General features: G+C 44.6%; 1 protein-coding gene across 1 annotated transcript in view; it reads right to left on the reverse strand.

Moving 5' to 3' along the window:
• Positions 1–25,678, reverse strand: part of LOC117440538 (solute carrier organic anion transporter family member 5A1-like) — a 28,844-nt gene extending 3,166 nt beyond the window's left edge. Inside the window, exons 1-9 of the mRNA XM_034076789.1 lie at positions 25,642–25,678; positions 19,970–20,102; positions 18,810–19,015; positions 12,454–12,618; positions 8,343–8,541; positions 2,346–2,505; positions 2,032–2,100; positions 1,792–1,964; positions 533–597 (exon numbers count right to left, since the gene is read on the reverse strand). Coding sequence (XP_033932680.1) covers positions 533–597; positions 1,792–1,964; positions 2,032–2,100; positions 2,346–2,505; positions 8,343–8,541; positions 12,454–12,618; positions 18,810–19,015; positions 19,970–20,102; positions 25,642–25,654 — 1,183 coding nt within the window. The 5' untranslated portion in view covers positions 25,655–25,678. The remainder of the gene's footprint in view (positions 1–532; positions 598–1,791; positions 1,965–2,031; positions 2,101–2,345; positions 2,506–8,342; positions 8,542–12,453; positions 12,619–18,809; positions 19,016–19,969; positions 20,103–25,641) is intronic.
• Between the last annotated feature and the right edge of the window lie 334 nt (positions 25,679–26,012).

A 26,012-nucleotide genomic window follows, 5' to 3' on the forward strand; every position in this document is an offset into this window, starting at 1 on the left:
CTTGTCTGAAAAGTCAGAGTATATATGATGTTGAATTTCCAGTTTTCTGAGGTATTAATCGTAGTCCTTTGTCCACGGGTCCACCAGCTGCAGCTCCTCGTTGTGAAACCCTTCCTGCAACATCGCCTTCCTCACCTTCAACAAGTCATAGTCGTATGTTGGAAAAAAGCTTAAGTATAATAAGGTCGTTAGGCATCTCGAGAAAAATGCAAAATGGTATTTTATGTATTTTAAAACCGGGTGTAGTAGAAAAGTCATATGGCAAGGCGTACCCAATGCACACACTGATCAGTAAATCTGCCTGCTCATCATATGTTCCATGTGTGTCCACTTGACTCCTCCATGGTTTCCTCATGTTCTGCTGCCTGTTAGCGGTTTCTTTCTTTTTTTAACGAATTGTACGGTGTCCTGAAAGACGCCTTAAATAAATGATTATTAAATGAATTCTCTACAACGTCATGGTGTTAGCAAGCAGCAGAAGATGTACATATAGGTGTGGTTCTGGTGTCTCTAATCGTGCTGAGGAACTTACCGAGAGTTCTGAGTAAGACGAACTGCATCCCGAGAGCAAACGGCCTCTCCTGTTCCTCCACCGACCTGAGAAGGAGACAGAGCTTCAGCATCAGGACCTGTGTGTCTGTGGTCCTCTCCAGAAGGGAAGGAGGCATCACATACAGAGCTTCAGCATCAGGATCCTCTCCAGAAGGGAAGGAGGCATCACATACAGAGCTTCAGCATCAGGATCCTCTCCAGAAGGGAAGGAGGCATCACATACAGAGCTTCAGCATCAGGATCCTCTCCAGAAGGGAAGGAGGCATCACATACAGAGCTTCAGCATCAGGATCCTCTCCAGAAGGGAAGGAGGCATCACATACAGAGCTTCAGCATCAGGATCCTCTCCAGAAGGGAAGGAGGCATCACATACAGAGCTTCAGCATCAGGATCCTCTCCAGAAGGGAAGGAGGCATCACATACAGAGACTAGTTCCTGAACAGTGTCCTTCACATGCTGGTATCCAGAGAGGGAGTCACACGATGGAGGAATAGAAAGCAGTAGGGCTGCTCAATTAATCACGATTATGGCTTGCAACGATTACGAAAACGAAATAAAACGATTACTTTTGGTTTTTCAGTTGAGTTATACTTAAAGTTCAGGGTGATAAAAACGTCCAATAAACGGATGTTTTCAAAGTAAATGAATAATCGTTTTTAATAATCGTGATATCAATCCGAATAATCGAGATTATGATTTTAGCCATAATCGAGCCGCCCTAGTCTTCAGTGCAGGGGGCTTGTCGTCGCCTGCCTCTGAATCCAGACCATGTCAACAGGCTGGGGTTTCTAGCAAACAATATTTAAGAGATGACGTGAGCAGCCCTACCAGCATTGCCATGGCGACCAAAACATTTTTATTTGGTCTTAAATTGTAGTTCAACATTTATTTCCTGTTACTTCTGGACCGTGACGGTGGGCCAGCCTTCAATGTTTAACTGAGTGGAATATGTTTGATATTATTTATTTAAATGTAAACATGAATGTATAATTTAATTTATTTTGTATTGGTTTTTCAGTTGATTACCCTGAACGTATAATTCAACAGTTGAAAAGTTCTAAAGTACAATAAATGGATGTTTTCAAAGTCAATGAATAATCGTAATTACAATTATTGACCCAAATAATCGAGATTATTATTTCTGCCAGAACCGAGCAGCCGTAGAAAGCAGTACACGGTTGATACCTTTGTCCTGGAACATTCTGGATTTCCCCATCAGGGACAAAGAGAGAGATTTACCTGAGAGTGACGATGATGGCGGAGGGCTGGGCGCAGGCGGTGATGAGGGTGACGATGAAGAGGAAGATGAGGAAGGGGATGAGGGTGTTGCAGGTTCTGTCACACTTCCCCGACAGCGCGTATCCGTTCTGGTTCAGGTACGTCTTCACGATGACGAGCTGCAGCTGGCTCACCTGCGGAGAACTCGCGTTAATACCTCTTAGATCTGAACACGCTACCGTGAGGTCTCTCAGCATGTACCTGTCCTCCGGAGGACGGAGTGATGACCTGGCGGCTCTGGACGCAGCCGCAGTCTGAGTAGTTCCTCACCTGTGGACACAAATATAGTTCAACATGACACGATGACCTTTGTCTGAATTAAACGACATGCTAGACCACGCCTGGTTTCTACACACTACACCGTTCCTTATTTCGACAGACTGCACTACGACGTTTTATCGACATGTTATACATAAAACATATTTACATACATTCTCCACTATGTGTGTGTGTGTGTGTGTGTGTGTGTGTGTGTGTGTGTGTGTGTGTGTGTGTGTGTGTGTGTGTGTTCTCACCCCGGTGCTGTCGTTGCCCACGCCGCTGCACCCGGCCAGGCAGGGGTTAAAGTAGGTGATGCCGTCGGAGCCGCACACCGGCGCGTACTCGTGGATCCGGCAGCCACAGTTCACGTTACAGCTTCCCGTCAGGTTCCTGTGGGTCATGGTGAGGGTGGGGCTGCAGGGGGACACGCAGACACTTAGTGAGGGTCCCTACTATACTGTCCTTCATCAACATATCCAGAGCCTGTCTCTGATTGGCTGAAACACCAAACAGATCATGGCAGCATTACCCATAATCCCCTCTGTTTCAGCCCTGTTTCCAAAGTGCTGATTCTCTGTCTGTTACTGACAAGGAGCCCCTCTAGAGGAGATCCAGGTGATAGGGAGGGGGGGGGGCGGTTACCTTGTTGCTGATTGGCTAATGGTTACTAAGACAACACATCGTTATGACATCACAAAGTGGCCAAAATCTGATCAGCTCGTTTTCAGACAGGTTTTTATAGAAATGGATCAAAAAGAGAGAAATTCTTTGTTCCTGAAACTTTCAGTCTCTTTCCACAGAGGGGACACATGTTGATGTAGAAGAGACATGGAGAAGAGGGGACACATGTTGATGTAGAAGAGACATGTAGAAGAGGGGACACATGTTGATGTAGAAGAGACATGGAGAAGAGGGGACACATGTTGATGTAGAAGAGACATGAAGAAGAGGGGACACATGTTGATGTAGAAGAGACATGGAGAAGAGGGGACACATGTTGATGTAGAAGAGACATGAAGAAGAGGGGACACATGTTGATGTAGAAGAGACATGGAGAAGAGGGGACACATGTTGATGTAGAAGAGACATGGAGAAGAGGAGACACATGTTGATGTAGAAGAGACATGAAGAAGAGGGGACACATGTTGATGTAGAAGAGACATGAAGAAGAGGGGACACATGTTGATGTAGAAGAGACATGGAGAAGAGGGGACACATGTTGATGTAGAAGAGACATGGAGAAGAGGAGACACATGTTGATGTAGAAGAGACATGGAGAAGAGGGGACACATGTTGATGTAGAAGAGACATGGAGAAGAGAGGACACATGTTGATGTGGAAGAGACATGGAGAAGAGGGGACACATGGTGATGTAGAAGAGACATGAAGAAGAGGGGACACATGGTGATGTAGAAGAGACATGAAGAAGAGGGGACACATGTTGATGTAGAAGAGACACGGAGAAGAGGGGACACATGTTGATGTAGAAGAGACATGAAGAAGAGGGGACACATGTTGATGTAGAAGAGACATGGAGAAGAGGGGACACGTGTTGATGTAGAAGAGACATGGAGAAGAGGGGACACATGTTGATGTAGAAGAGACGTGAAGAAGAGGGGACACATGTTGATGTAGAAGAGACATTAAGAAGAGAGGACACATGTTGATGTAGAAGAGACATGAAGAAGAGGGGACACATGTTGATGTAGAAGAGACACGGAGAAGAGGGGACACATGTTGATGTAGAAGAGACATGGAGAAGAGGGGACACATGTTGATGTAGAAGAGACATGTAGAAGAGGGGACACATGTTGATGTAGAAGAGACATGGAGAAGAGGGGACACATGTTGATGAAGAAGAGACATGGAGAAGAGGGGACACATGTTGATGTAGAGGAGACATGAAGAAGAGGGGACACGTGTTGATGTAGAAGAGACATGAAGAAGAGGGGACACGTGTTGATGTAGAAGAGACATGGAGAAGAGGGGACACGTGTTGATGTAGAAGAGACATGGAGAAGAGGGGACACATGTTGATGTAGAAGAGACGTGAAGAAGAGGGGACACATGTTGATGTAGAAGAGACATTAAGAAGAGAGGACACATGTTGATGTAGAAGAGACATGAAGAAGAGGGGACACATGTTGATGTAGAAGAGACATGGAGAAGAGGGGACACGTGTTGATGTAGAAGAGACATGAAGAAGAGGGGACACATGTTGATGTAGAAGAGACATGGAGAAGAGGGGACACGTGTTGATGTAGAAGAGACATGGAGAAGAGGGGACACATGTTGATGTAGAAGAGAGACGTGAAGAGGGGACACATGTTGATGTAGAAGAGACATTAAGAAGAGAGGACACATGTTGATGTAGAAGAGACATGAAGAAGAGGGGACACATGTTGATGTAGAAGAGACATGGAGAAGAGGGGACACGTGTTGATGTAGAAGAGACATGAAGAAGAGGGGACACATGTTGATGTAGAAGAGACATGGAGAAGAGGGGACACGTGTTGATGTAGAAGAGACATGGAGAAGAGGGGACACATGTTGATGTAGAAGAGACGTGAAGAGGGGACACATGTTGATGTAGAAGAGACATTAAGAAGAGAGGACACATGTTGATGTAGAAGAGACATGAAGAAGAGGGGACACGTGTTGATGTAGAAGAGACATGGAGAAGAGGGGACACATGTTGATGTAGAAGAGACGTGAAGAAGAGGGGACACATGTTGATGTAGAAGAGACATTAAGAAGAGAGGACACATGTTGATGTAGAAGAGACACGGAAGAAGAGGGGACACATGTTGATGTAGAAGAGACATGAAGAAGAGGGGACACATGTTGATGTAGAAGAGACATGAAGAAGAGGGGACACATGTTGATGTAGAAGAGACACGGAGAAGAGGGGACACATGTTGATGTAGAAGAGACATGAAGAAGAGGGGACACGTGTTGATGTAGAAGAGACATGAAGAAGAGGGGACACGTGTTGATGTAGAAGAGACATGGAGAAGAGGGGACACATGTTGATGTAGAAGAGACGTGAAGAAGAGGGGACACATGTTGATGTAGAAGAGACATTAAGAAGAGAGGACACATGTTGATGTAGAAGAGACATGAAGAAGAGGGGACACATGTTGATGTAGAAGAGACACGGAGAAGAGGGGACACATGTTGATGTAGAAGAGACATGAAGAAGAGGGGACACGTGTTGATGTAGAAGAGACATGGAGAAGAGGGGACACATGTTGATGTAGAAGAGACGTGAAGAAGAGGGGACACATGTTGATGTAGAAGAGACATTAAGAAGAGAGGACACATGTTGATGTAGAAGAGACATGAAGAAGAGGGGACACATGTTGATGTAGAAGAGACACGGAGAAGAGGGGACACATGTTGATGTAGAAGAGACATGAAGAAGAGGGGACACGTGTTGATGTAGAAGAGACATGGAGAAGAGGGGACACATGTTGATGTAGAAGAGACGTGAAGAAGAGGGGACACATGTTGATGTAGAAGAGACATTAAGAAGAGGGGACACATGTTGATGTAGAAGAGACATGAAGAAGAGGGGACACATGTTGATGTAGAAGAGACACGGAGAAGAGGGGACACATGCTGGAGAGACAGCATCCTGTGTGTTTGGATCGATGGTCAATGTGTGTGCCGATGAGAGGACTGTGGGAACCACCGCTGGCTCTAAGTCCGTCTAAACACGGAGCAGTGAAGCGAACCGGAGTTTCTTTTGGGAAAGCTTCACACACACACACACACACACACACACACACACACACACACACACACACACACACACACACACACACACACACACACACACACACACACACACACACACACACACACACACACACACACACACACCACACACACACACACACACACACACACACACACACACACACACACACACACACACACACACACACCTCTCTGTTGATGATGCTAAACAGATACGTATTCATTATTTGATTCTACAAGACCATCCTCAGTCCTGACATAACAACGTTACATTCCAGATACTGTGTGTGTGTGTGTGTGTGTGTGTGTGTGTGTGTGTGTGTGTGTGTGTGTGTGTGTGTGTGTGTGTGTGTGTGTGTGTGTGTGTGTGGAGCAGCAGCAGCTTCAGAAATAGAGGTGACAGAGTGATTCGAGAGCAGCAGCCAGTGTTGCTAATTAATCACTCACAATGCCACAACACATGAGGATGATGGGACACACACACACACACACGCACACACACACACACACACACACACACACACACACACACACACACACACACACACACACACACACACACACAGCTGCAGAATGTGTGATTCCCTGAGGCCACGCAGTTTAGGACTTCTAGCTAATTGAGCACCTGTGAAAGCAACCAATTAAATCTATTATTATTATTATTATTATTATTGTTAGTGTGTAACAGAATCTGACATGTGCACGTGTCCCCGCAGGTGTGTGTCAGGACTGCAGGACAGCACTGAATCCGTCTGAAGGACATGTTGGAGCCCCGTGCAGGAACGCTGAGCTCGGAGCGCTTTGCATCAGGTTAAATGCAAATGGAGTCTTTGTTTACATTAGATATTGTAGTGGCTTTTTTTACGATGCATTATACTATACATTCTTTTAATGTTTCTTTTGACATACTTTTACATTTTTAAGATTTTATTTTAGAGATTTACTTTTAAATGAATTTTATAAATCCTGAATATCAGTGCTTTAATCCGACCGAGCGCCACCTAGTGGACATGAAGAATACTACAAGGAAGACAAGAGACCACATTGCAGAGACTTCTATTGTTTGATTACTTTTGAAAGGTGATGACAGGTGATGGACTTTTTTTGTTGAAGATATTTTTTCTTTAATCTAAATTATATTTGTGATTGACAATCTTTGTTGTGATTTTTATGAGCATAAACATTTATGTCATCGACATTTGGTTGAAAACAAAATAGGCCACAAACGTGACCAACAAATAAAAAATACAATGTATTTCCCATGAAGGCTAAACATGGTGTATTATTTCAGTTCACAAACTTTGCATCTAATTTAAATTGAAACATATTTTTAAATAAATGGTACAGTACATGTTGCTCTGGTAATCCACTGGAGACCCGCCCCTCTGGTGGGATCAGGATAATCCAGTTTGTTGGGATCAAACTGATCCCAATCCTGTTGTCGGTTTGAAGATTTGATCCAGATTAAAGCTTGGATTGGATTTCCTGATCTGATCGGATATCAAAGTGATCCTAATCCTGTGTTTGGTTTGGAACTCCCCAAAATCCAAATCTGATCTGATCGGATAGGGATTACAAGTTTTGAACTCCTGGGCCCAGGGGATAAAAACGTATATTTGTCAACATTAGATATTTTTATGGCTTTTTTTACGATGTATTATACTAGCCATTATTTTAACGTTTTTTTTTTACATACTTTTACATTTTTAAGATTTTATTTTAGAGATTTACTTTTAAAAGGTGGGGTCGGTAAGTTTCAGAAACCGGCTCGAGATACACTTTTTGTTATATTCCATGGAATGCTCTTAACATCCCGATAGCAATGAATATCTGAAGAGCTTTGACAACAAATCCATAAAAAAATGTCATCTGTAGAAGCCGTGGTACTGTAAAAAGTACAACCAATCCGTTTAGCCGAGCCGGCTAAACGGATTGGTTGGCCTACCTGCCTGTCAGCCTCATCTCGTGCCCTCATTGGTCATGTGCGCGTTCGTGTGTGTTGGGGGAGGGGCTCTGTGAGGAAGAGGCAGATTTTCTCCGGTTGTGTATTTTCAAATTCTAGCGATCTCGAGCCGGTTTCTCAAACTTACCTACCCCACCTTTAAATGAATTTTTTAAACAATATATTACACTACCAAAACTGTTATACTATATATATATATATTTAATTATACTTTACTATTTTTTCAATACTATAATATGACTTATTATATGACCTTTTTATGGTTTTTTTAAGATGCTTTGATACTTTTTATCCTTTTTACTTAACTTGAACTTTTGTAAGATTTCTTTGACATACCAAACTACAGTAGGACTTCTTTCACTGTCCTTTATCTCTTCCCACTAAAGGACATGTTGGGAGCACCGTGCAGGAACGAAGAGCTCTGACCACAGTGTGTGTGTGTGTGTGTGTGTGTGTGTGTGTGTGTGTGTGTGTGTGTGTGTGTGTGTGTGTGTGTGTGTGTGTGTGTGTGTATAACTCCTCTCACCCGGTGGTGTAGGGGATGTTGATGCCCCCCAGGTTGATGCTCTCGCAGCCCACGATGAACAGCGTGGAGAAGCAGAGCAACGACACGCCGCTGCAGATCATCGCCAGCTTGGCAGACTCCCGCGCCCCGAGCTTCAGCTTCTTTATGATGTATCCTCCCAAAACGATGCCGACACCTGCGCTGGGAACGATGATCAAACCTGCAAGACGGAGCGAAGGGGGAAACATCAGCGCAGGAATAGAGCTGTGAGGATTCATGTATTTACTTCTGTGAAGCATCGACCTGATGATTCTTCATAAAGCAAACCAACACATCACACTGTAGCACTTCTCGGGCTATAAAAACATACTTTATTTCATTATTAATATCTTTTTGCACCGAATAATTATAGCTTTTAATGTCAAGTTTCATTATTGGTGCTCACTCGCTATCATTTAAGATTTAAGGGTATTTCTCACTTCACAGCGACACATTACAATCGAGCTCTCTGCCCGGTATCGAGCAACGAGAGGTCAGCCAGTGTGTGTGTGTGTGTGTGTGTGTGTGTGTGTGTGTGTGTGTATGTGTGTGTGTATGTGTGTGTGTATGCGCGTGTGTGTGTGTGTGTGTGTGTGTGTGTGCGTGTGTGTGTGTGTGTTTATGTGTGTGTGTGTTTATGTGTGTGTGTGTGTGTGTGTGTGTGTGTGTGTGTGTGTATATGTGTGTGCTTTCTGCAGGAACGTGACCTCAGATATCGCAGCGACACAAGATGCTACATGAGATCTGGATTATCATTTTAAATCTTTTACCACCACAGAAGAAGAAATAAGAGATAGTGAGGAGCGACTGCATCAGAGGTGGGAGAGAGGTGGAAGCAGCAGCGTCTAACGAGCGGCGGCGCCTCGTTAAACCGGAACAATACAGAATCACAGAGTAATCTGCAAGAAATCCATTTGTGTCATCGTGACGTGTTTGGTTTCTCCACGGCTTCCAGAGAGGCAGCGCCACCCGTCCGTTTCCTCACTCTGTGGTGCTACTCCGAGGCACCCAATCATCCCTCTTTGTTCCGAGCGGAGCGCTGGTGCTGCTGGAACTCAAGGTGCAGAAATACATTCAAATCTGTTCAAATGAAGAACTGGAACTCTAACGTATCCAATGCGTGCTCCGCTGGCCGGGTCACGTGTTGGGAAGCCGCACAGATCGAGTCCCTCGGGAGCAGTGTTCACGACGCTGATATTACCACCTTATATCTCCATGCCGTCATATACGATAAGAAACATGCACCGTCTGTAGTCGTGCTTCTGCTTACCTATCAGTGCTCGTCTTCCTTTGTGCTTAATATGTTATTTCTCTCTGCCGATTACAAGTGTCTTCAGCTGCACTTTGCCCACCTGCCAGTTGCTCTCTTTTGACTCTGGACCAGGCGGTTTTTAAAACACTGATACATCACCACCACAACAAGCAGAGTTAATAATACCGTACTTTTCGGACTATAAAGCGCACCTGCATAAAAGCCGCAGCAGCTAAAGTGTCCGTCTGTCTTGCTCTCGTTCTGTCTCTCGGTTCCACTTTCACTTTGGCGCGCTACCTGTCTCGCTCTTTCCCGGCCTCCAGCTTTTCCTGCTGGAGCCCGCCGCTTAAAGGTGGCGGGCGCAGACCGGTCCTAGAGCCCGTAGGGTTAAAGGTGGTTAATTTTACCTGTAAAATCCATAGATGTAGGAGGTGCCCTAGTGGCCGTTAGCTGTACACAAAAAATGGGGGGAAAAGTCGCGACTTATAGTCCGAAAAATACGGTACTTATACTTTACTTAACCTGTTTAGCCCTGAGCCTGTTTTCCAGTTTTTTAGTCCGAAAAGTACGGTAATAATAATACTTCTACATGTTATCTATTCAGCGCTTTCCCTGGTGCTCAAAGCGCTTGACTAGAAGCTGTGGAGCAGCTGCTCATGAATGAAAGTATAATATTCAAGTTTCTTTCACTTTTTAGCAGCTTTTATCCGACTCAGAAACTCAGAAATTCCCACAGATTGAAGTCACACATTCTTCTAAATAGGCTCAACTCATCATAACGTTTATTTAACGAACGATAAAGAGGGTTTACCGATTGCTGAATCAAATTTTTTTATACAGTTTAAAAATGTCATCAACTGCAGGGATAATTCACAGAGACCTGCATCTGTAGTACGTTGGAGTTGAGCTTAATAACTTGAAACAAAAACACACTTTCTTCTCGAATCTTTCGTCGTATTTCGTTGTAAATTAACCATCGTTTCAATCAGAGTTTGTTCCTCGTAGGAATACCACGCTAATCTTGGAATATTTCCCCCTCCTTCGCCTCGTTTGTAATTCATTACGAAACATGGCTCAAATCTGCAGGAGTGCCCTCGCTTGGTATCACTTTGGGAAACCATGGCAACACACCGCCCCTTTATCCTCGTATCCTGGCAACAGGCAGATGAGATGAGGTAATAGTTTTGTCGTGTGTGCGTGTGACCGTATGTCAGGCATCAGAATACACACACACACACACACACACACACACACACACACACACTTCTTTACGTGCACTTTTGCATATTTGAGACGTGTGATAATCCTGATATCTGATTTATTGTAATACCACGACTGAAGGATCTATACATGCTACAGAGGGGTGTGTGTGTGTGTGTGTGTGTGTGTGTGTGTGTGTGTGTGTGTGTGTGTGTGTGTGTGTGTGTGTGTGTGTGTGTGTGTGTGTGTGTGTGGGTGACTCATGGCGCAGACGGTGAATCATCGAGTTCACGTGGAGAGGTGAGAAGCTCTCAGAGGCGTAAACTGCGTGACAGGAACACAAAGAAAGCAACAGGTGGACAACGAAGACCTAAAGCTGTATGTGTGATGTTTTTCTGAACACAAGCTTCAAGGTTTCAATTCAAATCCTCATCTTTAAAAAAGTGCTTCTTCTAACCTCGCTGCAGACTCGTGTTGTGCATCTTCATTTGTCGGGAGGTCTGGCCTCATTGATCTAATCGTGTGTCGTTTCATTAACATGCAAAACGACTGCATGAGAGGAACACCATTTATTCTCAGGATAAGTTTAATAGGACTTTATTTATCCCGAAGGACATTTTACAAAGATAAAATAAACATAATAATAAAAAGAGCAATTAAATAACTACAAGAAACACAGATGGTCACATCGTTAATGTTAAATACGGTCCAGTATTGAATAGTGCAAAAAAACGTAGTGGCAGATACGTAATGGCATGTTATTATTAATGCTGTCAAAATTATCGCGTTAACGGCGGTAATACATTTTTTTAATTAATTGCGTTAAAATATTTAACGCATTTAACGCATGTGCAGAATGGCCCGCCCCATACGTGCCACCAGTGGCAGCGCCAGGGTATGGCTGGGGTAGGCTACACCCATACCAACAAATGGCTCAGCCCCACCGTGAGACACGATGTTAGAGTAAGCAAAATAAAGTCTGCCAACTCGCGGAGTAAACTGCACAGACAGCAGTTAGTCAGACTGATTTCAGTAGTCGCTTGTCTGGAAATACCGAAGACCAGAAACGTTTTTGAAAACTTTTGTCACGTAGTGATCGTCTTCCCAGTAGAACATCTTTGATCACGTCTTCTGGCCAATCAGAATCAAGATAACGGCGTGGTGTTGTCCCGACGGAGAATACCTTTGCTGTAGGTGCACATAACTGGTACGCATGCACGGCAACAATCTGAAATGCGTACCGTCACTTATGTCACGAAGCGCATTTGCGTACCGACGTACTTGTGAAGCTTTTCCAGAAGGCGGTTAGATCACCCCCCCCCCCCCCCCGTGGGGGGGGGGGGGGGGACTTTCATTTTGACACACAGAACAATGTTATAATAAACATAGATACCGTGTTAAATGGATATATCCGCCTTCTTTCATTTATCTTTCCATTCCCAACAATATACATAAAGAAATGACATATTTTGGACATAGTTCGAATGGTGATTAATCTGATTAATTAATTTTTAAGTTGTGATTAATCTGATTAAAAATGTTAATCGTTTGACAGCCCTAATATATATATATATTAGGATTGTTCTCTGAGCGATCTCCTCCCAGGTCAGGGTTGTAAATGACTCCACAACAGAGACTCACCGGTGTAGATGCTGGCTTTGGAGGCGGGGATCCCGAACTGCGACTCGATGAACTTTGGGATGAAGGTGATGAAGGCGGTGACGATGGCGCACTCTGCCGTGTAGGAGAGGCTGATGAAGAGGAAGGTGGTGTTGCTGAGGATCCTCAGGGCGGCTTTAGGGAGTTCTGCGGAGAAAAGAGAGCACATCGAATCAGAAACAGATGCCGTCTCTCTGGGATCGATGCCCGTCTATCTCTAGTCAGGACTCAGAGAGACACGAGGAGAGCTGGAGCTTTGATGTCGAACAATGATGTTTATTACAAGTCAACGGCCGGAGAATTCACATCACAAGTCACACGGTCAAAGGTTCTGACTGCACGGTGGGTTGTCATGTCAATTCTGATCCGCCTCGCATCTCGATGGACCCTTTAACTAGTTTACAGAGAGTCAACCCACATATTGGGGATGGGCGTAAACATCTGCAGACACAGGAGACGTCTCTCCGTCTGTGGAGCTTAGAAAGCCAGCGTTCTCACAGTCGTAACCCCCCCTGTGCCCGCCAGGTCAGGCCATAAAACCTAGGATCAACATACGACTGCATCAACACGTTCCTTACGGGAGATTAGAAGCAGGGATGGTCGTAAATGTCAACACACAGGATAAGGTTAAATATCTTAGGAGTAAGACAGAAATATTCCCTTACAGCTACTAAGACCCGTGACGTGTTTCAGTTGAACTCCAGCAATCATTTTTGTTCTGAGAGGGTGTTCTTTTTTAGGGCTTTTTATATAATAATAATAATAATAATAATAATAATAATGCATTACATTTTTTATTAGAGCGCTTTTACAGGTGCTCAAAGCGCTTTACAAGTACACATTACACATATTAGACATGTAAGAGTCATTACTGTGGACATTAGCCACAGGACAAATTTGGGTGGACACAACGGCCCAAGGACACAACGGCCTGACGCAGTGGCGGCCGAGGCGGGATTCGAACTGGAGTTCACCAACGATGACCAACGCTCTAACCACTGAGCCAAAACCGCCCCTATATATATATATATTAGAGCCGGGACTCGATTAAAAAAGTTAATCTAATTAATTAGAGGCTTTGTAATTAATTAATCGAAATTAATCGCATTTTTTATCAAATATCCATATTTGACCTGAGAACAGTGAGAAGCCATTTCCACATGGATGTGACTCCAGGTGGTCGACAGTCGAGTCCATCCAGTGAGCAGGGAGCTGGTTATTCTCTCAGACGTGGACTGACTTATCCTGGCCCTGAAACCAGTCGTCTGGTTGAGTGTGGGTTGGGTCAGGGTGTGGTTCCTTGCACTCGGAGTCGGGCTAACGTCCACGCTAGCTGCTACATGCTAGCTGCTACATGCTTTGCATTGAGGTGATACTTTAGGCTTGATGAGCTGCGGTGATATGCAAATTCTTTTTTGCATAATTTGCACACCACCCTGCTCTTGTCGACGCTTCCATCCGTCCGTTTTTTAAAACAAAATGTCCCATCCACGGGGCCGACCGAAGCGTCTCATCAGCTTGTTCGTTCATGTTTGACTATTGTTCACCGTGGTTTGTTGTTGTCTGAAGTCCCATGCTGAAGTCATGAACGTTAGTTGGTGCTCCAGTATAATCGGTACGCCTGAAACTCATCCAGTGAGAAACGTTCCGCTGTGCAAAAATAAGTGCGATTAAAATGCGTTAATTTTTTTAACGCATTCATTTTTGTGTAGTTAATTAATCTTAATTAACGCGTTAAAGTCCCAGCCCTAATAAATACATATAATTGTCATAACATATTTCTGCAGCGGCGCCTCGATAACCCGGAATAACACAGAATCAGAGAGGTAGTAAGATATCCATTTATCTTATTGTGACATGTTTGACCCTGGGTAGAGTAAAGTTAACACCATGACCCAGACATGCATGTAAACCTGTCTGGTATCAATCACATGCTATTGACATTCCCCCAAGGCTTTATACACTTTGTCTGAGGGCGGGGTAACGGGGAAAATGGTGGACAACAGTTAACAAAATGATAAAGTGAAGGTATATCGAAAAGATGCTTCTATTAGGATGTCAAAAATGTTTCTTAAACAATAAACACACACGCGCACACACACGCACACACACGCGCACACACACACACCATTACAAGGACAAACACTCCCTCCCTCCCGTTCTTTGATGCAGAACGCACTCTGTGAGTCATGTGATCAGACTGGAAGTGCATGACTGTTGCCGGGCAGAAAGACGGAGTCACTTTCAGAGCAAATGCAGAATAATAAAAAACAGGATTCTTTTTCTTCACTAACATCAGATGCATGCTTTCATGGCACTTCATCGTCCGTGCTGTCCATACCATAATGTGTCTGATAACGGCCTTAAATAAACATTTACATATAAGATAACATTAATGCAGTGAGCATGCTGCCATTCTTCAGCCCAAGTCATGTTTAAAAGTTACTACATGCATTCTTTTTAAGGCTTAAGTGATGTTTCGCCTGCCCGTTTAAGCGTCGTCTTTAATGTCCTAGAGCAGTGTTTCTCAAACTTTTTCACACCAAGGACTTAACCAATAAAAAAACACTCGCGGACCACCTAACTCCACAAATATCCAAAATCGCATCGTTTTTCTAGAACAGACTACAAATCGCCTGAAAATGGTACAAACAAGTGGCAGCAAGTGGGATGAAGGTGTTGCGCTGGACTATATCATGCAATAGAAAGTGAAACTTTAGCGCGCTCCATTACGGAGATATTCCCGCGCGAAAACTTAAATGTATTTATTTATTTAAAATGTGAAATGTTACCAATATACTCGCGGACCACCAGGGGGCGGTCACGGACCACCAGTGTTCCGCGGACCACACTTTGAGAAGCACTGTCCTAGAGGATGCAGAAATCTCAGGTTTAGAGGAAGATACTGCAGATTTCAGGAGCAGCTCTGACAGAATGAGGATCTCCTCGATCCACAGAGGAAAGCCCCGACATGCCGCAGACGGGTCAGCATTTAAAGACGAGGTCTAGTTGGTTCTCTTGCGATGTTACGGCCAAGAGAGGTCCTTCAACCAAGTATAATGTATCTGGCTTAGCATCTCCAGTGTGAGCGTTTCCTGGTTTTCTATTTCCTGTCTTTAATATCTTGGACAGTTTTGTCAAAGTAAATCAGACATTTGACGAACTTATGTCTTCTTTTTCATCTCATTTAGGACATGACTTGTCAACGAAGTCATCCTGTTAGTTTCTCGCCACCTTTAGGAATGTCACGTTGAAGCATTGAGTTTGAGAGGACTCAAATAAATAGTCTTCACTGAGACAACTTCTGCAGAGTATATCTGAATGTTCCCTCCCGCCAGGCGAGTGGGTTTTGAAATATGACTGAGCTGCAGTCATTCATCTCTAATGACTCTATGAGATGTAAGGAATTGCTTTCGCACGGCGAGAGGTCTGCAGCGTTTCATAAAACCAGCATTACTGCAAATATCCGGCGTTGGCAACTTTCACAGTTTGCTGATGATCTGAAGCAAAGGAGAAAACAGCAGCATATCTTTCACCAGAAGTGCTGAATCTGTGTGAACAGAAGGACATGAGGTGTATTACCTGTTCTATATAATATAGTACACATACTTGCAGATAAAGCTGTCTGAGTACACATTGTTTGAATACAGAGATGCTGCAGTTTCTCTCTGCCGTGTGGAGAAGAGACAGAGCTCCCCTGAGAGCTGATTTAGCATCAGAGGAGGAATCAGGGCTGAACCAGGGGGGGGGGTTCTCCCAGGGTAATCCAGGTTCCTGCTAATCTGCCTCAGAGAGGACTGGAGGATACTCATCTCCACTCTTCAAGCTTTCATGTCTTCTGTTCTAGGTGAGGAATGCATGGTTGATTCTGCAGGAAAGGGACTTATTAAGCTTTTATGTTTAAACTTGTATGTTGGGTTTCTACAAGAACGTGTTTACATGCTTTAAGTCTTTTCCCCCCTTACTGATTTTATGGATAAAAGACATTTTCTGCGAATAAAGCCAAACGTCTCCACAGAGGCTGCTCACAGTGAATCATTCATCTCCTGCATCACAAATCAATATCACAAAGAGCTTCTCGTTTGATAGCATGGAGATGGAAGGGAGCACGGGCCGTTCGTGCATCAACACCTCCAGTTCCTTTATCGACACTACTTTACATGTATTAACTCTGGAACTCTCTGCCTCCACACATCAAACAGTCTGACTCCATCACGACATTCAAATCCCACCTGTTTAAACTGGCCTCCTCACTCTGAAGCACATTCAACCTGCCATCACAGATCCCCCTCTCACTCAGTCACCTGGTCTTTCCTGTTTTATGCTTTATGCTGCTGCCTTGTCGGTTCGATTAATTTGTGTTCCGTTTTTGTTTTAGCCGTTTTAACTTTTAAATGCAGTGTAAGGCGACCTGGGGTGTCCTGAAAGGCGCCTCGAAATAAAACGTATTATTATTATTTATTAGAGCAGTGGTTCTAGGGGTACGTTGCAGTACTGCAGGGGGTACGTGGACCCCTAGGGGTATGTTGCAGTACTGCAGGGGGTACGTGGACCCCTAGGGGTACGTTGCAGTACTGCAGGGGGTACGTGGACCCCTAGGGGTACGTTGCAGTACTGCAGGGGGTACGTGGACCCCTATGGGTAAGTTGCAGTACTGCAGGGGGTACGCGGACCCCTAGGGGTACGTTGCAGTACTGCAGGGGGTACGTGGACCCCTAGGGGTACGTTGCCGTACTGCAGGGGGTACGCGGACCCCTAGAGGTACGTTGCAGTACTGCAGGGGGTCCGCGGACCCCTAGAGGTACGTGGAGTACTGCAGGGGGTATGCGGACCCCTAGGGGTACGTTGCAGTACTGCAGGGGGTACGTGGACCCCTAAGGGTACGTTGCAGTACTGCAGGGGGTACGTGGACCCCTAGGGGTACGTTGCAGTACTGCAGGGGGTACGTGAGATTTATTTTATGCTAATGAAAAAAACAACATAAGTAATGTATTTAAACAAACTACTAATAGTAGATTAACTACTTTATTCAAAGGTTTACAGAAACTCTGGATAATAAAATGGGAAAGTAAAGGGGGTGCTCTCTTTCCCTCTCTCTCTCCTGCAGCCCGTCAGGCTCGTGCAGCTCGCTGAACCTGTAATGAGTGACCCGACAGTAAAGAATACATATATTTATAGCTAGTTTAGCTAGTTCCAGAGCAGATGAACTAACTAAGTGTGTTAGGTATCGCTAATATTTGTAGTAAAAAACTCCCATAAAATTATATCTTATTAATATGTTTCCACTTCTCACTGCGTCCTGGACGTAACTTCCTAAAATGTTAATTATATTGACTTTGTTTACATTTCTTACTGATCCTAAAGGTCACCTATTGTGCAAAATCCTTTAGTCTTTTATGTCTGTTCTGTATTTATCTGAGACCGATAAGATATTGATGAAAAACGGTATAACAGGAGACCTTTAAGATATCATAAGATAACCCAATATTTACACTTAAGTCTCAAAATGCAACTTAAAAAGATCCTCGACTTATTCTGACATTTTTAACCCTTTTCTCCCTCCAGAAAATATGCATTTCATTTCCCTAATAATGCAATTAATGTCAACAGGAAGTGATGTAACCCTGTGGAGACGATGCATCTTGTCTGGAGGAATACGAGAGAATTAACCTCATTAACACAGGTCACATACTAGGGTTGACCATGATCAAAATCGATTATTCGGCAGCCCTGGCGAATAATAATCGATTATTCGACCGACCCGACCCAAACAAACTGGTGGTGTGACCAATGGCCATTTACAATTATTAATACTATTACTATTATTAGCATATATATATTTATATATATTTTGGTTGAAACTAAGCCAGAAAAAAAAAAAAATACATAAATAATAAAAAAATATATATAAATAATAAAAAAAAGATATATAAATAAAATCGATTTTGAAATATAATATTCGATTATGGAGACTGTAACGAATATTCGAATAATCGCTGGCATCCTTATAACATACTGAACACCGTCATGTACTAGGGACCCTTAAATACTTGAGACATTTGTATTTATCTGACCGATAAGATATTGATGAAAAACGGTATAAAAGGAGACCTTGCTCTGCTTTGAGAGGAGACAGGTGATCTTCGCTAATATCTGTTGAAGCCACTAAAGTAAAAAAACTGCCATAAAATTATATATTATTAATATTTTTCCACTTTTTCATTGCGGCGTAAAAATAACTTCCTAAAATGTTCATTATTTTTACATTTCTTACTGATCTTAAACACACAGTTCCTTTATAGACACTTAAACAGGAAGGTGTGTACTACCCCCCTCACCTTTGATGTCTTTCCCAAAGCCCATGGAGGAGTTGACGTTCTGCTCCTTCTCCTTCATCACCTCGTCGTCGCTGGAATCGTCGCCGGGAGAGTTCATCTTTTTCTTCTTCCTCTTCTTGTGGCGCGGCGGCAGCTTTTTGGGGAAAGCGAACATTGGGAAGATGACGAGGAGCATGGCGACGGAGCAGAGGAGGAACCCACTCCACCTGCACGAGGAAACAGACGGAGGTGTTAGAGGTCTCCTATCGTGACATAAATCAACAACTTGAAATGATCTTTAAAGGCGCTGGATTTCAAAATATTCCTTCTTTTACTGATTTATCCTTTTCTTTGAGGAGAGCTACACTAAGATACCATGAGCCGCGTTCACACCGCAGTACTTTTCCCACTTTAGCTCCGATATGTCGCGTTCACACCAAAAAGATCCGGAACTAAAATGTGAACCTTTTTTACCCCCTTTTCCGTCCCTGAGAGAGAGCAGGGACCTTCGTGGGAGAAAAAGGTTCCTGTGTCTGATTGGCTGGGCGGATTGCAAACCACGCCCCGTAACACTCCCAAAACGTTTTGTGAAGCCGCCATTTTATTATCCTCGCATTAGCATTATTAGCATTAGCATTAGCCCAGCGCAGAAACGCAGAGAGACTAACTTATGGCCACACAAAATAAAACATGGGAGCGGAGGAGATGAGGAGGTGTCGGCGATCTGGCGATTTACTCGGAAGGCTTCAGTAGAAGCTGCTGGGAGTCCCAGCAGCTTCTACTGAAGCCTTCCCCAACTCCGGGGACTTCCAGCCGGGGACTCCGGGCGGCAGTATACGCCGTGAAGTGGTTTGCGGCCTGCCATTAAACCCAAAGCAGAAGAAGAAGAAGTGACCTTAGATGAGAACGTAGTTCATGAGAACTAAAGAGTTCTCATGAACTACGTTCTCATGAACCTTTGTGGGAAAAGTGCTGCGGTGTGAATGCGCCTATAGTTTTGAGATTTTAGAGTAAAGTATTAATCAAACATTACAACACTTTCCTGTAAATACACACTGACATTAAAGGGCTCCTATCAGGCAAAATGCACTTTCTGAGTCTCTCAGTCTGAAAGACTACGACTAGTTCATTTCAAGAACGTCCACCACATGGTACACATCCTCATGATATTTCATATTTACCAGTTTCCGATGAAGCGCGGGTCGCTCTGGTCGATGTTCACGTTAGTTTTTGGATCGACGTAGAATCCGATGAGGACGCCTCCCAAAAGATATCCAGCTGCCGGGCCCAGAGCGCCCATTACATACATGATGGCTGCAGGAGACACAGAGGAAACACTTTAAAGGCTCCTTAGAGAAGAAGATATTATTCCCCGAGAGAAAAGGCAGCTTTTCCCGAATCCCCAAAACGTCTGGGGTTAAGAATCGATTCCAAACGCCTCGAATCCAAAAGCAGCGGATGGACAATAATCCCACCAAGGAAATAGAAGTCACACAAAATAGTCGTTTTGACATTTACGGTTTTCTGTAATGTTTGCAATCACTTGATATCACTTTTTAAAATATAAGAACGAGCTGATCGGATACACACTTTCCTGCTTTTATGCCATTGTGTGCCTTTTGACTTTCTGAACCGAAGACACACCTTCACACACACCGTCACACACACCTTCACACACACCTTCACACACACCTTCACACACACACACCTTCACACAGACCTTCACACACACCGTCACACAGACCTTCACACACACCTTCACACAGACCGTCACACACACCGTCACACACACCGTCACACACACCTTCACACACACCTGCACCCTCGCTGAGCCGCAGGAAGGGAAAAACTCATTAAAGTTAGATAACCTGAACTGGACAAGAGTGTGTGTGTGTGTGTGTGTGTGTGTGTGTGTGTGTGTGTGTGTGTGTGTGTGTGTGTGTGAAGGAAGGGATTAGTTCTTAATTGTTTCTGTGTGTGCATATGCATTCAAATGTTTAATGCTGTTCTCACCCCCGTCCCAGTAGCTGTTTTAATTTGAAATGGTGAGATGGAGGCAAACTATTTGCTTCTGATGCTCCTCTCCTCTCACTCACGGCCCGTCCACACTACAGCGTCGACAGCTCCAATCTGCCCATTTACTTTGAATGGGGTGACGTCACGTTGCCTCGCTTTTTCGCCGAACTGAATTGTGGGTAGCAGAGCGGTCCGTCTCCGGCGTCTCCGGCGTCAGAAGTTGAACAATGTTCAACTTCTGACGCCGGAGGCGCCGGAGTAGCCAGCGCCAGCCAATCAAATCCCGTTTCGGAAAATCTGACAGCTGAAGCCGTAGCCAATCAAACCGCGTCTAAGCTGGGAGAGATATCCCGCCGTTCATTTCTATATTTCAAAAAAAGATGGAGAAACTAATTATCGCCGTAGCAACTCACCCGGTTGTGTTTGACCAGACCCTCTTCACCTACCGGGACACAAACCGGAGGAACCAGGCATGCAGGGAGGTGGCAGAGACAGTGGGGGAAACTGGTAGGGTTTCGCCTGTTTGGGGAGTTTATATATATATATATATTTATATATATATATATATATTGCTCGCATAAAACCCCCGGCGGTTTTTGCTGTGTATGTCGGGGGCGGGAGATTCATGTGATTGGTTGTTGTCGTGTTGCTTGAATAAAATCCCCAAGCTCCAGACACGCCCAGCTCCAAGCTTTTTTTGAAGCTGTAGTGTGGACGCTCCGTCAGTCTCACACACACTTCATATTTTAAAGCTTCAATCCCCCCAGAACGGGTTACATACAATATGTGTTGATTTGTGTTTACCTCACTGCTCTGTAGTTATTGGAAAGGATCAAACTAGTCTGAGCCCACCTCTGGGACCTACATGCACTTTAATACAGTGTCACCTTTACCTGCTATTGCGCACAACGTTTGCATTCAACCCATAACTTAGAGACATGCGAAAGCTGCACACACACTTAGCTTCACCAAATGTTTCCCGTCTCGCCAACATTTTGCATAAAAGCCCCCCCACATCCCGGGAGGTTTACATATTTCCGTCCTCACATTTACATCCCAACGCGTTCGGAGTGTCTTTTGGCCGGCGTGTGGACTTTAAATCATGGCTTCTCTCAACGAAAACACTACGGGGCGAAACAAGAGAGGGACATGTTGCTCAAAGAACACAAGGCCTTCCGGTGAATCCTCTTATCAGCCAGCAACACACACACACACACACACACACACACACACACACACACACACACACACACACACACACACACACACACACACACACACACACACACACACACACACACACACACACACACACACACACACACACACACACACACACACACACACACACACACACACACACACACACACACACACACACACACACACACACAGTGGTGGTTTCTTTCTATACGTCTGCAGACATGAATCCTCTCTCTGACGTCCGTCCCTCTTTCTCTTCCCCTCACATCTCGTCTTTCTAACTCCACACCGTGTTTCCTTTCCTGCTTCCTCACCTGGAGGAATCACCTCCCTCAGACAACAACAAACAGCTCATTACACCTGGAAGGTATGGAGAGAGAGAAGTCGTATCTTATCGTCTCCACCTCCACAGAAGCCTGAGAGGGTCAGGCGTCTGGAGCGCAGACAGATGCTATCCAGGGTCTGAGGACAGAGAGGGTTCGATGACGAGACGAGATTGCATATGTGCACTAAGTCTTTAGAAAGATGCTTTATGAACGGAAGCCTGACGGCCCGTCCACACTACAGCGTCGAAAGCTCCAATCTGCCCCTTCACTTTCAATGGGGTGACGTCACGTTGCCTCGCTTTTTCGCCGAACTGAATTGTGGGTAGCAGAGCGGTCCGTCTCCGGCGTCAGAAGTTGAACATTGTTCAACTTCTGGTCGCCTGGACGCCGGAGTAGCCAGCGCCAGCCAATCAAATCCCGTTTCCCAAAATCTGACAGCTGAAGCCGTAGCCAATCAAACCGCGTCTAAGCTGGGAGAGATATCCCGCCGTTCATTTCTATATTTCAAAAAAAGATGGAGGAGAAATTAATTATCGCCGTAGCAACCACCCGGTTGTGTATGACCAGACCCTCTTCACCTACCGGGACACAAACCGGAGGAACCAGCATGGAGGGAGGTGGCAGAGACAGTGGGGGAAACTGGTAGGTTTTCGCCTGTTTGGGGAGTTTATATATTTATATATATATATTGCTCCCATAAAATCCCCGGGGTTTTTGCTTTGTATGTCGGGGGCGGGAGATTCATGTGATTGGTTGTTGGTCGCATTGATTGAATAAAATCACCAAGCTCGACACGCCCAGCTCCAAGCTTCTTTTGAAGCTGTAGTGTGGACGCTCCGTGACTCTTTTTAAATAAATCAATGCCGAGGTGAGGAGGGTGAGCAGGAAATCACTTTTCTTTAGGATCCGATCTTTTGGGGAATCTATTCCCTCAAAATGCAATTTTTTTAATTACATTTATTTTGCTTTTACTTATTTTTAAGACGTATTTAAACATGTCCGGAAATAATCTTTGCAAAAATGACCAATGGGAATCTTTTCAATTAAGGATCGACCGATATGGCTTTTTTATTATTAGTAATCAAGGAGACCGATAACCGATATTTGGAACCGATACACACTTGCAGTAAAATCAGAAAATCTTGGTGTCAAACTCCAACTCAACTGAACTTCTTTGAAACGCATTTAAGCATATATTGTGTTTAATGAACTTGTAAACGTCTTACAGCTGGTTCCTCTCTGAGCCCTTTCTTTAGGGCAGCAGGCTGACATGCTGAACTAACAATAATGCTTCATTCATGATATCAAAACGATGTCTGTCTATCTCCAGAGTGGAGACTGCAGCCAGAGACACGGCGCATCAGAGCCAACGTTTTATCAGCAATTTGATGAAAAAAATCAGCCTCTCTTCTGGGAAAGGGAGACTGCTTTTTGGTTTCCCTCCACCTCTCTCTCTCTCTCTCTCTCTCTCTCTCTCGTGTTCTCTCTCTCTCTCTCGTGTTCTCTCTCTCTCTCTCGTGTTCTCTCTCTCTCTCTCTCTCTCTCTCTCTCTCTCTCTCTCTCTCTCTCTCTCTCTCTCTCTCTCTCTCTCTCTCTCATGTTATCGCCTGAACGCTTCTGCATCCATCACGTTAACAGAGTTCTGCCTCACTGGAGGACGGAGGGTCATAAACTGTCCGACTCCTCACTATATTCAGGGTGAAGGGAGGGCGCATTGAGGAATACACACACTCTCACACACACACACACTCACACACTCACACACACACACACACACTCACACTCTGACGTCAGAGCGGCACACCGAGTGAATGTCAATGTGAAAGTTTTTTTTTTACTCAATTACACAACAGCCCTTTACTGGCTGCACACTAACACACACACACACACTCACACACACACACACACACACACACTCACACACAAACACACACACACACACACACACACCACACACACACACACACACACACACACACACACACACACACACACACACACACACACACACACACACACCTTTACGGTCCGCGCGTGAAGGACAAACCCCTTCACATTCAGCCGTAACGGATCAGCTGTTCTCCTCTCAGGGCGTTTCACTCTCTGCTTTCTCCAAAGTCAGCACATGAACACTTCAGCTCATCGTGCGGCCGTGCTGACTTCGCTCGGCGTCAGACGCACGAGGAGCGAGAGATCGAGCAGGAAGTCACAGAGCGCGAAGCAGCGAGGAGATGTTAGTGTTTTCCGCACGGGCATCGGAGAAACTAATACTACAATAACGACATTTCAATTAAGACGTCGACTTGCGGTAATTAAGAAAAACGACTTCTAAATTCAGCCGTGAAACGTTCTCCAAACGCACGATGGATCCAACGAGAGGGACCCTGATCTCAGTGTCGAACACAATCATCGTTTTATCACTTCTTCCTGCGGCTCCACACAGGTGCTCCCTGCATATTACACACACACACACACTCTCACACACACACACACACACACACACACACACACACACACACAGGCGCTGAAACACATAGACTACACCTCAGTGACTCCATCGAGCAAGGTCAGACACTCCCTGCATATTAAACACACACACACACACACTCACAAGCACACACACACACACACACACACACACACACACACACACACACACACACACACACACACACACAACATTAAGAGTGGAGGAGGATAGAGGGTTATCGCACATCGTTGACCCCAATTTAAGCCGCGGTGTTCGTGATGAATGCGTGTCACGATAATCCAGCGAGAGGAAGGAAGTAAACGATAACAGAATAATATCTGAGGCTAAAGGAAAAGATCTTCAATGCACAGCCATTACGGGTTCATGCCGTCGACATCTCGAGCTGCAATGAACGACTTCATATCCAACTAAGTCTTTTTTAAAGGCGAGGGGGGATTCCTAACCCTGAGCGATGTCTTCCGATTGATTTCACATAGAAATGTGATTAAAAATAATATAAAGTAACATTAACGGTTCACACATCGTCATATATTTAGTGTTTGCAATATCTTTCTCCTTTTATTTAGTAATTAACTGATATTTAATCAATATTTTAGTAAAGCATTTGATCTCGTTTCTATTGATAGTCTTGGTATTATGTTTACCGTACTTTTCGGACTATAAAGCGCACCTGCATATTAGCCGCAGCGGCTAAATCTCGTTCTGTCTCTCGGTTCCACTTTCACTTTGGCGCGCGACCTGTCTCACTCTTTCCCGGCCTCCGGTGGCGGGCGCGGACCGGTCCTAGAGCCCGTAGAGTAAAGGTGGTTAATTTTACCTGTAAAATCCATAGATTTAGGAGGTTCCCTAGTGGCCGTTAGCTGTACACAAAAAATGGGGGGAAAGTTGCGGTTTATAGTCCGAAAAGTACGGTATTTATATAGTTATTTTTGTCAGTTTTTTATACAAACTAGGAGCTTCTGTTCTGTCCCTCTTCCTTTTCCCAGAGAGCTCACACCTCCTGCAGAGAGAAGAAAGGAATTCCTGAAGCCCAGCTGCTCGGACGCTGGCCTTCACTGTGAGAGGAATTTCAGAGGATAACAATAAAATGGCGTCTCTTCACCTCCTCCTCTTCCTCCCCCTGTTTTTTAACCCTCTCCTGACCTCCTCGCCCTGGAGAGGAAGAGGAGCTGCTGGTAATGAAGCAGA

Source organism: Pseudochaenichthys georgianus, unplaced genomic scaffold (genome assembly GCF_902827115.2).
Source record: "Pseudochaenichthys georgianus unplaced genomic scaffold, fPseGeo1.2 scaffold_1030_arrow_ctg1, whole genome shotgun sequence".
Lineage (NCBI taxonomy): Eukaryota > Metazoa > Chordata > Actinopteri > Perciformes > Channichthyidae > Pseudochaenichthys > Pseudochaenichthys georgianus.